At 51.7% G+C, this 13,877-nt stretch overlaps 1 protein-coding gene across 10 annotated transcripts in view; it reads left to right on the top strand.

Annotated features, from left to right (window-relative positions):
- Nucleotides 1–13,877, top strand: part of NOD1 (nucleotide binding oligomerization domain containing 1) — a 77,111-nt gene that overhangs the window by 38,094 nt on the left and 25,140 nt on the right. For 8 of the 10 annotated variants that reach the window (XR_002078473.2, XM_019443713.2, XM_019443714.2 and 5 more), the window contains 5 exons: nt 575–749; nt 4,375–6,199; nt 8,872–8,955; nt 10,123–10,206; nt 11,033–11,116. Coding sequence is in view for 9 of the 10 variants with exons in the window: in XM_019443713.2 (XP_019299258.2) it covers nt 575–749; nt 4,375–6,199; nt 8,872–8,955; nt 10,123–10,206; nt 11,033–11,116 (2,252 nt within the window). In the remaining variant the exon portion in view is untranslated. Of the gene's footprint in view, nt 1–574; nt 750–4,374; nt 6,200–8,871; nt 8,956–9,827; nt 10,088–10,122; nt 10,207–11,032; nt 11,117–11,759; nt 12,845–13,877 lie in introns of those variants that run through there. The other 2 variants (XM_019443721.2, XM_019443722.2) reach the window with 2 other exon arrangements.

Genomic DNA, 13,877 nt, shown 5'->3' with positions numbered 1-13,877 from the left:
TGCTCACTGCTGGGTAAGGCTCTGAGAATGGCCTTGCCTCTGATTTGGGAACAACTGTGTCCCAGGCTGGGTCCACAGTAAAGACTTTTCCATACGCCACTGGAGGAGGTCTTAACAGCCCTTAGTTTCATTTTAGCTTTGTGTCATCTCCTGAAAAAGAGAATTGCAAGACTGAACACTCTTTGGGTCAAGGAGTGACAGAACTTGTTTGTCATGTGATCCTGCCAGGCTCTGAGGAGACAGAGGGCTTCTGGGGGAAGCACAGTAACTGACTTACATGATTTTTTCGTGCATTTTGAATAATATAAAAAGCCTTTTTTAGGGTGTAACTTCCATGGGGGTCTGTTAGCCCCTTGCTGTGTGGCCCAGCACCCACCTCATTATGCCCAAGAGGTAACTTTCTCCCTGCAACACTCATTCCTGGCCGGCAGTAGTGTTAGGTGAAGAGGGACAAGGAGACACAGGAGGAATCCTGGGGGTGGGCACACCTCTTGGGCCAGTCCGACCTTTTTACTTTTGGGTTCATGGAAGCCTCCTGGTTTCTTAGAGCTGTGTGGTCTAATTTCTTACTAAGGTTCGCAAAATTCTGGACCTGGTACAGAGCAAGGGCGAGGAAGTGTCCGAGTTCTTCCTCTACGTGCTCCAGCAACTTGCAGATGCTTACGTGGATCTCAGGCCTTGGCTGTTGGAGACTGGCTTCTCCCCCTCCGAGCTCATTCGGAGCAGAGTTGTCGTCAACACCGACCCAGGTACGAGTCCTCCCCAGGGGGACTGCAGACACTAAGCAAGCAAGGCCCGGGGGTTTGGAAATGCTGCGGTGTGTGGGCCCAGCAGCGCATGAAAGCGTGGTCCACCACGGTCAGCCCTGGCCTCTACATCAGGTAGTAGGCCCAGTGTTGTGTTCCCTGTTGTCCAAGGGAAGCCTGGGGACTGTGACTGAACCGAGCACACATAGCTGGTCTGATCTGTATAGAGGCCTGTGCAATTGTGGGAACGGCCTCTCTCGTGACCTCTTGGTTACTTACTGTCCTGACATATATAGACGTTTAATGGTTGCACAAATTCAAGAATGAATTTTTTTCCTCTTTAAAATCTTTCCAAAGATTTCCTCTTTAGTTAGTTAGGTTTATTCCTGGGTATCTTATTGTTTGGGGGTACAATTAATGGCAAATGGGATTGATTCCTTGATTTTTTTTTTTCCTGCTGCTTCGTTATTGGTGTATAGAAACGCAACAGATTTCTGCATGTTGGTTTTTTTTTTAATTTATTTTTTTTAATTAATTTTTTTTTTAACGTTTATTTATTTTTGAGACAGGGAGAGACAGAGCATGAACGGGGGAGGGTCAGAGAGAGGGAGACACAGAATCTGACACAGGCTCCAGGCTCTGAGCTGTCAGCACAGAGCCCGACGCGGGGCTCGAACTCACGGACCGCGAGATCATGACCTGAGCCGAAGTCGGCCGCTCAACCGACTGAGCCACCCAGGCGCCCCCATGTTGGTTTTTATATTCTGTGACTTTGCTGAATTCATGTATTCTAGCAATTTTTTTGGTGAGTCTTTCATGTTTGCAACATAGAGTTTCATGTTGCCTGCAAATAGTGAAAGTCTGACTTCTTCCTTGCCAATTTGGATGCCTTTTATTTCTTTTTGTTGTCTGATTGCTGAGGCTAAAACTTTCAGTACTATGTTAAATAGTAAGGGTGAGAGTGGACATCCTTGTCTTGTTCCTAACCGTAAGGGAAAGGCTCTCAGTTTTTCCCCGTTGAGGATGATATTAGCAATGGGTCTTTCATATATGACCTTTATGTTTGGGGTACAATTAATGGCAACAATTAATGTTGAGGTATGTTCCATCCGTCCCTACTTTGTTGAGGGTTTTTATCAAGAATGGATGCTGGATTTTGTCAAATACGTCTTCTGCATCTACCGAGAGGATCGTATGGTTCTTATCCTTTCTTTTATTAATGTGGTGTATCACGTTGATTGATTTGTGAATATTGAACCAGCCCTGCAGCCCAGGAATAAATCCCACTTGATCATGGTGAATAATTCTTTTTTTTTTTTTTCTTAAAGTTTATTTATTTGAGAGAGAGAGAGAGAGAGAGAGCACACAAGCAGGGGAGGGGCAGAGAGAGATGAAGAAGGAGAGAGAGAAGCCCAAGCAGGCTCCACACTGTCAGCGCAGAACCTGATGCGGGGCTCAAGCTCATAAACTGTGAGATCATGACCTGAGCTGAAATCAAGAGTCAGACCCTTAACCGACTGAGCCACCCAGGTGCCCCAGTGAATAATTCTTTTAATGTATTGTCAAATTCAATTTGCTAGTATCTTGTCGAGAATTTTTGCATCCATGTTCATCAGGGATATGGGCCTATACTTCTCCTTTTTACTGGGGTCTTTGTCTAATTTTGGGATCAAGGCAATTCTGGCTTTGGAGAATGAGTTTGGAAGTTTTCCTTCTATTTCTATTTTTTTTGGAACAGTTCGAGAAGAATAGGTATTAACTCGTCTTCACATGGTCTGTAGGAAGACATCTGGCCCAGGATTCTTATTCGTTGGGGGATTTATTCTAGGCAAATTATTCTTCTGTCACCTCCACTTGACAATCCTTATTTCCAAAGCACAGTGGTACTGCATTAGCTAATCCATTAGTCCAACAGGTATTAATGATGTACCCACTATGGGCAAAGGCATTGTGTTGGTGCCACGGGTTCCGTGTGGAGCACATCAGACGTAGCTCTTGTTTTCAGGGAGCTCAGAGGCCAGTGAAGGTAATCACAAAAATGTGTATTTGCGCATGGTGATAAGGACAAGAGCAGTTCAAGCTGCAGTGAGCCCACGTAATCGGGGCCATGATCTGGTCTGGGAACCAGGGAGTCTTCTCTCCATGCCTGCACTCTCTCTAGTTTGAGACACTTGTTGAAAATATCCTCACACCAGGGTCCCAGACTCTGATGTTTAAAGAACCTAGTTTGACCTTGAACACAGAAAAAAAAGGACAAAGTCCCAGAAAAATCAGATGTGTGTTTAGGGGAAACCAGGCCAACCAGCAATGTCAGGGCCAAGCTCTGGCAGATACCTGTGGCCACTGTTAGCACTTAATGCTCCTTTCTGCTTCATTCTGTTTCCTTCCACAGGAGAAAAGAAAAATGTTCCTGCCTGTGATGAATAATTCTTTCAAAAGATGTCTCCACTGGTTCCTTTAACCAGCTACTTTAGTATTGCTTTTAAAGTATGAGTCACTCTGCAAAGCCAGACATGAAAGACTATATATTGCGTGATTCTGTTTATATGAAATGTCCAGAAAAGGCAAACTAATAGAGACAGAAAGAAGATTGGTAGTTGCCTAGGGCCAGGGGCAGAGATTGGCTAGAAGTGGGCTTATGATGGAGATGTTTTAGAACTGGATTGTAGCGGTGTTTGCATAACCTTGCAAATTGAGTAAAAAATCGTTGAGTAGTATACAATGCTTATTGTAAAATATGTGAGTTTATAGTATGTAAGTTATGCCTTACGAAAGCTATAAAAAATGTAATTCACAAATTTTAAGCAGGCAGCCAAGTTGGTCTAAGTTGATGGGAAAAAGTTATAGGTGAATTTGGAAATGGGCATGTATGTCTCATTTTTGTACCTGAATTATAATTAAAATCCCAAAGTATTTTTAAAGTTTATTTATTTTGAGAGAAAGAGCTCTCCTGCATGAGTGGGGGAGAGGCAGAGAAAGAATCCCAAGCAGGCTCTGTGCCGCCAGCGTGGGGCCCGGTGCGGGGCTTGAACTCACGAACCGTGAGATCTTGACCGGAGCCCAACTGGGAAGCTTAACCCACTAACCGCCTAGCCCCCCACCCACCAAAGTATCTGCAAGGCATTTATTGAACAGCCTCTTGTCTGGGGAAGGACCACCTCCCTCTCTGTGTAAGGCCCATCTCTAGCTCAGGTTTGCTTAAGTCCACGCCCATGAGAGCATGTTACTGCCAGCTCCCCTGTGGGCAGGCGCTAAGTCAGTGACCCTCAGGTTGAAAAAGGCTAGTTTTCATCTCAGTTTACTCCGTTTTGGCGATTTGGCACAGCTCATTTATAATCGGGATTAATGTCAAATGTATTTTCTCACCAAAAGTATTGGCATGTAGTTTTGTAAGACTACCCGTTGTTTTCAGAGCAGAGTGATAAGCAAAAGAATGGTTATGGCAATCTCTGCCTCAACAATAGGAGTTTCAGGGGATGCCTGGCTGGCCCAGTCAAGGGGGACATAAGGCTCTTGATCTCGGGGTTATGAGTTCGAGACCCATGTTGGGTGTAGAGATTACTTAAAGAGTTTCAATGGAACTGGCTGTCTTCCCCCCCCGCCCCCCCCCCCCCCCCCCCCCCCCCAGTGAGCAGGTACACCCAGAAGCTGCGACAGCAACTGGGCCTCGACTCCAAGTTCATCCTGTGCTACGCCCAGAAGGAGGAGCTGTTGCTGGAGGAGATGTACACGGACACCATCGTGGAGCTGGTGGGCTTCAGGAACGAGAGCCTGGGCCTGCTGGGCAGCCTGGCCTGCCTGCTGGACCACTCCACCGGCGTCCTCAGCGAGCAGGGCGAGACCATCTTCATCTTCGGGGACGCCGGTGTGGGCAAGTCCATGCTGCTTCAGCGGCTGCAGGGCCTGTGGGCCGCGGGGCTGCTGGACGCGGAGTTCAAGTTCTTCTTCCACTTCCGCTGCCGCGTGTTCAGCTGCTTCAAGGAGGACGACGCGCTGTGCCTGCAGGACCTGCTCTTTAAGCATTACTGCTACCCGGAGCAGGACCCGGATGAGGTGTTCGCCTTCCTGCTGCGCTTCCCCCACACGGCCCTCTTCACCTTCGACGGCCTGGACGAGCTGCACTCGGACTTCGACCTGAGCAGCGTGCCTGACACCTCCTCCCCCTGGGAGCCCGCCCACCCCCTGGCCCTGCTGGCCAACCTGCTCAGCGGGAAGCTGCTCAAGGGCGCCGCCAAGCTGCTCACGGCCCGCACGGGCATCGAGATCCCGCGCCAGCTCCTCCGCAAGAAGGTGTTTCTGCGGGGCTTCTCGCCCAGCCACCTGCGGGCCTACACCCAGAGGGTGTTCCCTGAGCCCGCCGTGCGGGACCGCCTGCTGGCCCACCTGGAGGCCAACCCCAACCTCTGCAGCCTGTGCGCCGTGCCCCTCTTCTGCTGGATCGTCTTCCGCTGTTTCCAGCACTTCCACAGTGTTGCGGACATCTCCACGCAGCTGCCTGACTGCACGGTGACCCTGACCGACGTCTTCCTGCTGATCACCGAGGTCCACCTGAACAGGACGCAGCCCACCAGCCTGGTCCAGCGGAACACGCGCAGCCGGACGGAGACCTTCCGCGCCGGCGGCGCCGCCTTGCGCTCGCTGGGGCGGGTGGCCCACCAGGGCATGGAGAAGAACCTCTTTGTCTTTGGCCAGGAGGACGTGCGGGCCGCCGAGGTGCAGGACGGAGAGCTGCAGCTGGGCTTCCTGCGGGCCGTGCCAGAGCAGGGCCTCGGGGGTGACCAGCAGGCCTATGAGTTTTTCCACGTCACCCTCCAGGCCTTCTTTACCGCCTTCTTTCTCGTGGCGGACGACAAGGTAGGCACGCAGGAGCTGCTCAGGTTCTTCCGGGAGTGTGGGCTTCCTGGCGAGGCGGCCGTGGAGTCCTGCTACCCCTCCTTTCTCCCTGTGCGGTGTCTGCGGGGCCCCGGCCTGGCCGGGGAGGACCTCTTCAAGAACAGGGATCACTTCCAGTTCACCAACCTCTTCCTGTGCGGGCTGTTGTCCAAGGCCAAGCAGAAACTCCTGCGGCACCTGGTGCCCGCGGCGGTCCTGCGGAGAAAGCGCAAGGCCCTGTGGGCGCACCTGTTTGCCAGCCTGCGGGCCCACCTGAAGAGCCTGCCCCGGCTCCAGTACGAGGGCTACAACCAGGTGCAGGCCATGCCCACCTTCATCTGGATGCTGCGCTGCATCTACGAGACGCAGAGCGAGAAGGTGGGGCGGCTGGCGGCCAAGGGCATCTGTGCGAACTACCTCAAGCTGACCTACTGCAACGCCTGCTCGGCTGACTGCAGCGCCCTCTCGTTCGTCCTGCACCACTTCCGCAAGCGGCTCGCCCTGGACCTGGACAACAACAACCTCAACGACTACGGCGTGCGGGAGCTGCAGCCCTGCTTCAGCCGCCTCACGGTCATCAGGTGAGGCCGCCGGGCACAGGGAGCAGCCCAGGGGGGGCCGGGGCGGGCCGAGCTCGGGGAAGCACCAGGAGGAGCCTCCTGGGGTAGGAGCTCCTGAATTACCCTGGCATTCGTGACCCCTGGTGTTGGGGACACCCGAGCCTATTCTATCTCACGGTGGCAGACAGCTGGGAGAGAAGCCTCCGCAGCGGGCAGAGCCGGGTCGGCCCTGGCTGGGCATCCTCGAGTGAGTTGCTTAGCCTCTCTGAGCCCTCATCTGGAAGAAGGAGACGCTGGTATCCTGGCAATTACAGTAATAACAACCGGCGTTTATTGAGAAAGGGTGAAGTGCATTGCAGACTTTATCTGATTTAATCCTCTTAGCAACCCTCTAAGGTGGTAGGGACTCTTACCTTCATTTTGGCAAACGAGGGTGTGGAGGCACAGAGATGTTCTCAAGGTCACACAGCAGGGCCATGGTAGAGGCAGAATCCTAAAGAATAAATCTTTTGAGATTCATGGGAGGCTCAAAGATAGCCAGTGAGGGGTTTCTGGCACGTGGGTGCTTTTGGGATTGCATAAAGAGCAGACTGTGTGCTCACTGGCCTCTGTTACTTTCCACAATCAAAGCCAGCTGCCCTGAGCTGCCAGGGATCTTAGTACAGAATGCTCACTTTCGAGTGGTTTCCTGTTTGATGGTTTAGAGGAAGGAGGCCAGTCTGCTTTCTCCTGTTAGCATTTCCTGTATAAAAGACAGCTTGTAAATCTCTCTGACGGTATCAGTTCTCCATAACTTGGCTCATGCATTTCTGATGGGGAGAGGGGATTTGGAACGGGTTCTGGGTACCTGTTACACCAATGCTAGAGTGTACTTTATGTGGGGGCAGTGAGATGCAGGGAGCCCAGGCCTGTGCTCTCCTCCTGGGGCACTCTCACACACCGTGGCCTCCCTGTGCTCATCTCCTAAGATGGAGTGCTCCAAGGTGGTGCTCCTGCCCCAAGTAGCTATCTTTGGAGCCCAGGCCGTCTTCAGCCTTACAGTGGCCTTGCTGCCCTCACTACCTGATTTCCACCTCTTGGCCCAACATGGCTGCTTAGTTCCAGCCATTCTGTTGACGTTCCAGCCTCCACGAAGAAGAAGGGGCAAGCAAAGAAGGACATACCTCATTCTTTTGAGAACTTGTCAGCTATGGCTAATGAGACTTCTGCTTACATTTTACAGGGGCAAACGTAATCATGTGCCCACTTCAAAAAATGGGGGATTCTGTTTCTAAGAAAGCACAGATATTGGAAGTGACTAGCAGCCTCTGCCACCCTGGGATGGCCACGCAGTGTGTGTACACACTGTGCCCCAGCACCAAGGTGGGCACCTTGGGAGGAGGGGCCCTGAGTAGCTGACCTGATCATTTTGACGTGGCCTAAAAATCAAACGTGTTCAGCCTTTCACTTATTAGAGAGGTCAGCTTGCTGGCACAGTTTGTCCCAGGGTTTGTGTTTGTAAATAAAGTTTTATTGGAACATAACCACACCCATATGTTTACATATCAGCTGCTTCACACTATAAAAAAAATTTTTTTTTACCATTCAGTTTTGAGAGAGAGCGTGAGAGCAGGAGTGGGGGAGGGGCAGAGAGAGGGAGACACAGAATCGGAAGCAGGCTCCAGGCTCTGAGCTGTCAGCACAGAGCCCCATGCAGGGCTCGAACTCACAAACCATGAGTTCGTGACCTGAGCTGAAGTCGGGCGCTTAACCGACTGAGCCACCCAGGTGCCCCACAGTTGCTTCATACTATGGAACCAAATAATTGCAATAGAGGCCACATGGTCCTCACATATTTGCTCTGTGGCCTTTTACAGAAAAAGTTTGCTGACCCTTGGATTACTGTCTCACCCACCCCTGCTCCCTCACTCTCCTCCATCCCTGAGCCTTCCTCTGTCCCTCAGCCTCATGTAAACGACGGGGTGAAGGATTGAGAAAATTAGGGTAGTTTGTTACACAGATTACTTGGTAGTAAGAAAAAAAAAAAATTCACATATTAGCCACATCAAAATATCCTGTTAGTACAGGGACTGTGCAGAACAGTTCCCGTGAATGGCCGGCCCTTGTGCAGGAGAGATCCATCATCCCGAAGGCTCTCTTTTCCTGCCCCCATCTGTAAATGTGACCTCCAGATGGGGAGGCTGTTGCCGCTGCGGGTGAGACAGTTCTTGTGGGGACTGTCCAGCCTTTCGCAGGCCACCTGATAGCTCTGGCCCCCCCCTTGCCAGGTGGCGGGGCCTTCCCTCCCCGAGCCTTGCCATCACTACAAGCCGCTCCACACGTTTCCAAATCCACAGCCCCTGCTGTGTTGTGAGAGCCACAGAGAAGGCCTGACCGACACGTAGGCCACCCGCAAATGCAGGCTGTCAGAGGTGACCGGCCTCACGTGTCCTTTGTGTGTCTCTCGTAGCCCTCATGTCGAATCAGGGCTCTGCTGTAGTCTTGCTGACGGGCCAGTTCCGCGTGGGTCTGTTGGCCCCACGACACCCAGATCCTTTAGGAGCTCTGTGGCTGACTGCCATGGCCACTGTCTCAGGGGAGCGTTTATAGCTGGGAAAACTCCAGGACCTACAGGCTTCTGGATCTTGTGGCCTTCATACTCCTCCATAGTGAGCAGCTGCCGTGATTCAACTTCCTTTGCTGTTTTGTTTCAGACTCAGCGTAAACCAGATCACTGACAGCGGGGTAAAGGTGTTATGTGAAGAGCTGACCAAATACAAAATTCTGACGTTTTTAGGGTACGTATGCCTCAACAGCACCAGATCAGGTGTGTGGTAATAATACAGAGGAGCAGGAAACTGCCGTTCGTGCGACTCACTGGAGGGTTGGAAGGATGGCCGAGCCACCAGAAAGAGCCCTGGACAGGGGGCCAGGAGTCTTGGGTTCTGCTCTTGGCTCGGCCAGCAGCCCACTCTTTGAGCAAGCCCAGAAGTGTCTTTCACTTGTCTATTGAGATCCTAATCCAGGCCAGTATTTTACAAGCTGTGACTGGGGGTTGCTGAGGGGTGGCTCGGGCTGCCTTTTATAAATGCCAGATGCTGTTTACGTATTAGATTGTGGATCCACAGTCCCTCATCCAGAGCCCTGAGCGAAAGACACAAATCTGGAGTCAGTGTATGTGCCGTGTAAAAGTGATATGGCCAGTGAGGTCGAGAGCATTACCCGGGTTTCAAGTAATTGAATCTACCTGCAGCAAAACGTATGAATATTCAGAGCAGCTGGGATAAAGCCCACAAAAGGCTCCACATCAGTGGCCAAACTGCTGAGCACTTGAAACCTGTCTGTTTACCACTTTCCGCTTTTTTCTGCCTTCTTGTTGAATTGGTACGAGGCGGTAAAATGACTAACAGGGAGACGGGAGCTTCCGACACTCACTGTCCCTCAAGCTGCTGCTTGTGACCTTAATCGAAAAATACCCATCACTTGCTGCTTGACTGGTCGCACATAATCATCCTAATGACCCCGCGGGGGCACAGTGATTCTTCCTCCTCATCGCAGAGGCAGAAGCAGAAGCAGAGGCTGGGAAAGTGGCGGAGCTGGCTCTGCACCCGGCCTTCGAGACCCCCGAGCCCCAAACTGCTCTCTGTGTGCCCTTCCTCTCTCCTTTCAGCCCAGACTTCAGGTATCGGCAGCCAGCACATACCCACTTAAAAATGTCCCGTGGGGACGCGAGAATAAAAGGGACAGACAGCGCAAGGAACATGGTGATACTGTGAGAGCATCGTCTGGTGACCGACGGTGGCCACGCTTGTAACGAACGTAGCATAACTCGCAAACCTGTGGATTCACTATGTTGTACACGTGAAAGTAATGCAACACTGTGTCAACTGTACCAAGAAAAAAAAAAAAACCAAAAAAGCCGACGCCGGGGGTCCCAAAGTCTCACGCTGTGCTCTCTCTCCAAGCCTGTATAACAACCAGATCACCGATGTCGGAGCCCGGTACATCGCCAGAATCCTGGACGAGTGCAAGGGCCTCACGCACTTGAAGTGAGTGGGCTGGGTGTGGCAGCTTATTCGGGAGCCCCTGTGGGTCACCCCTTCATCATTCAGACCCAGAATATAAGTCACCAGAAGGTGCACTCGCCCTAAAGCCTTCCGTTTGCCCCAGGCCACGTGGGTCAAATTGAGAGACCTGTGTGTGGGAAGGAGAGCTGACCGCAGGGGGGAATCACGCCCTGAGGGTGAGGCAGGGCCACCTACCTTGGGGGGAAATCTTGGCAAGGGAGCTCTGTGGGGCCTCTTCTAATAAATCACTGATCCCATTCGTGACGGCTCCACCCTCACGACTAAATCACCTCCAAGGGCCTTGCCTCCTAATCCCATCACCTTAGGGGTTAGGATTTGAGAATATGGATTTGGGGGGGAACACAGCCATTCAGACCTAGCACCCATCTGGTTGCAAGCAGGGGCTTGATCCTCGGTCCCGTCACAGAAATGCTCTGCCAAAGGTGACGGAGCGCCAGGCCCGGAGGAGCCCCTGGAACGGCACTGGGGCCGGGAACACACACAGGCTGGCCACTCGCACTTGAACGGGGCGCCTCCCTGGCCTGCTGATGGAAATGAGGGACGTTTAAAGGCGGTTATTTACGGGTCCCTAAGTTTCGGCAGAGACCGCGACCACCTCCTGGAGAGGAATCCGGTGGCTCTCCTTAGGGCTTTGGGTCCTTCCTCGAGAGGAAGCCCAGGGCATGGGTGCCGCGGGTCCCAGGGCAAAGCCCACACCTCCCAAGAGGGGCCCCGCGCTGGGGACGAGGGTGCCGAGGCGGAGTCCCCTCACAGCTGGGAGCTGACGTGCGCGCGGCTCTCTCTGCAGGCTGGGGGAGAACAAAATAACGAGTGAAGGAGGAAAGTGTCTCGCCCTGGCTGTGAAGAAGAGCAAGTCCATCTTCGAAGTTGGGTGAGTAGAGGCAGAGGCACCTGAGCCTGTCCTGGGCGCGAGAGCGCCCAGAGGGCCGCTGGGGCCGGCTGTGGGGAGGCTGCAGAGGGCATCCTCCCCGGCGCGCCTCTGGCTTCTGCACGGGGACCGGGAACCGTTTGGGGAAGGCCCAGGATTGCCGGCAACCTCAGCTGTGCAGACTTTTATTTCATTGCTGCACAAGTCGGTGATGGCCACCAGCAAACGGAGGGGGTGCCGTTCTAGCCCGAGGTGGTAAGCCTCTGCGGGCCGATGTTCTTCATCTTGGGAAGGCGTTTTAAGAAGATTTATGATTTTAGAGAGAGCGAGTGAGCATGTGTGGGAGTGGAGGAGGGGCAGAGAGGGAGGAGGACAGAGGATCCCAGGCAGGCTCTGTGCGGATGGCAGGGAGCCCGATGTGGGGCTTGAACTCATGAACCCTGAGATCATGACCCGAGCTGAAGTCGGACGCTTAAGCGACTGAGACACCCAGGTGCCCCCGCGGGCTTGTTTTGTTTTGTTTTGTTTTGTTTATTGCGTAGTCGTGCGGCCATCACCCCCATCCATCTCCAGAACCCTTTCCATCTTGCAAAAAAGCGACACTCTACCCGTTAGACGATAATTCCCCCTTCTCCCTTCCTCCCAGCCCCTGGCAACCACCCTTCTGCTACCTGTCCCTGTGAATTTGACTGCCGTGAGTACGTCACCTAAGTGGAGTCATACAGCATGTGTCGCTTTGTCACTGGCTTCCTTCACTCGGCCCAGGGTCCTTGAGGTTCATCTGTGTTGTAGCACGTGTTGGAATTTCCTTCCTTTTTAAGGCTGAGTAGCGGTTCGTTGGATAGATCTTGTTCATTCATCTGGGCACTTGGGTGGCTTCCACATTTTAGCTACCGTGAACAGTGCTGCTATGAACGTGGGCGTTCAAATGACTCATCGATTTCTGGGGGCTGTGTCCCCAAAAGTGGAATTGTTGGATCGGCTGGTCATTCTATTTTTAGATAATTTTTTTTAATGTTTATTTTTAAGATAGGGAGTGTGTGAGCACGAGTGGGAGAGGGGCAGAGAGAGAGGGAGACGCAGAATCGGGAGCAGTCTCCAGGCTCCGAGCTGTCAGCACAGAGCCCGACGCGGGGCTCGAACTCACGGACCGTGAGATCATGACCTGAGCCGAAGTCAGACGCTTAACCGACTGAGCCGCCCAGGCGCCCCTGGTCATTCTATGTTAAAATAATTTTTTTTAATGTTTATTTTTAAGATAGGGAGTGCATGAGCACGAGTGGGAGAGGGGCAGAGAGAGAGGGAGACGCAGAATCGGAAGGAGGCTCCAGGCTCTGAGCTGTCAGCACAGAGCCCGACGCGGGGCTCGAACTCGCGGACCACGAGATCATGCCCTGAGCCGAAGCTGGATGTTTAACTGACTGAGCCACCCAGGCGCCCCTGGCGATTCTGTCTTTAATTTTGTGAGGGCCCACCACACTGTTTCCCACCAGCAGTGCATCCAGGTTTTCCGTGCCCTCCCCTCCCCATCACTTGTCATTTTCTGCTCTTTTTGATGGTAACCACCCTAACAGGGACGAGGTGGTATCTCATTATGGTTTGGACTCCAGAGGCTTTTTAAAAGAGCTTTTTATAGCGTTATAATTTTTACCTGATTACAAAAGAAACACCGATAACTTTATCTGGAAACTGTGACGAATACGAAAAAGATAATAAAAATCATCTCAGAAATATTGTCAACACCTGAGGTCACTTAAGCTTTCGTGTTCTCTCATGCAGTGTGTGCTCGCCACTGGTTTTTTTTAAATCTAGTAGAGGGGCGCCTGGGTGGCTCAGTCGTTTGGGCGGCCGACTTCAGCTCAGGTCATAATCTCGCGGTCCGTGAGTTCAAGCCCCACGTCAGGCTCTGTGCTGACAGCTCGGAGCCTGTAGCCTGTTTCGGATTCTGTGTCTCCCTCTCTCTGACCCTCCCCCATTCACGCTCTCTCTCTGTCTCAAAAATAAATAAACGTTAAAAAATATATTTTTTTTTAAACTCTAGTAGACGTCAGGCTATGTGTACAGAATTTTATTCCTTTTCACTTAATCTCATGAGTAGTTTTCCCCTTCATTAAAAATTTGATATCGTTCAATCGTATAGTACACATACTTTTTTTTTTTTTTGTAGTTTCAAGTTTTTATTTAAATTCCAGTTAGTTAACATATAGTATAATATTAGTTTCAGGAGTAGAATTTAGTGAGTCATTGCTTACATATAACACCCAGTGCTCATCACAGCCAGTGCCTATTTTATTTTATATTTATTAAATTTAATTTTGAGGGAGCGAGGCGGGGAGGGGCAGAGAGAGAGGGAGAGACAGAATCCCAAGCAGGCTCTGTACTGTAAGCGGCAGAGCCCAGCGTGGGGCTGGAACCCACAACCTGTGAGATCATGACCTGAGCTGAAACCAAGAGTTGAACGCTTAACCGTCTGAGCCACCTCTGACTCCCTCTGACTTAGTTCGCTCAGCATAATACACTCTAACTCCGTCCACATTGGTAGAAGTGTCAAGATTTCATCTTTTGAATGGCCGAGTAATATTCTGTTGTATATATCTACCACATTTGCTTTATGAATTCATCCGTCAATGGGACATTGGGACTCTTTCCATGCTTTGGCTATTGTTGATAGTGCTGCTATAAACATGGGGGTGCTTGTGCCCTCTCAAATCTGTATTTTTGTACTCTTTGGGTAAATACCTAGTAGTGCAATTGCTGGCTCCCA

This window comes from Panthera pardus, unplaced genomic scaffold, assembly GCF_024362965.1.
Source record: "Panthera pardus isolate Hobbes unplaced genomic scaffold, ASM2436296v1 HiC_scaffold_8, whole genome shotgun sequence".
Lineage (NCBI taxonomy): Eukaryota > Metazoa > Chordata > Mammalia > Carnivora > Felidae > Panthera > Panthera pardus.
This window is presented reverse-complemented; position numbering and strand designations above follow the sequence as displayed.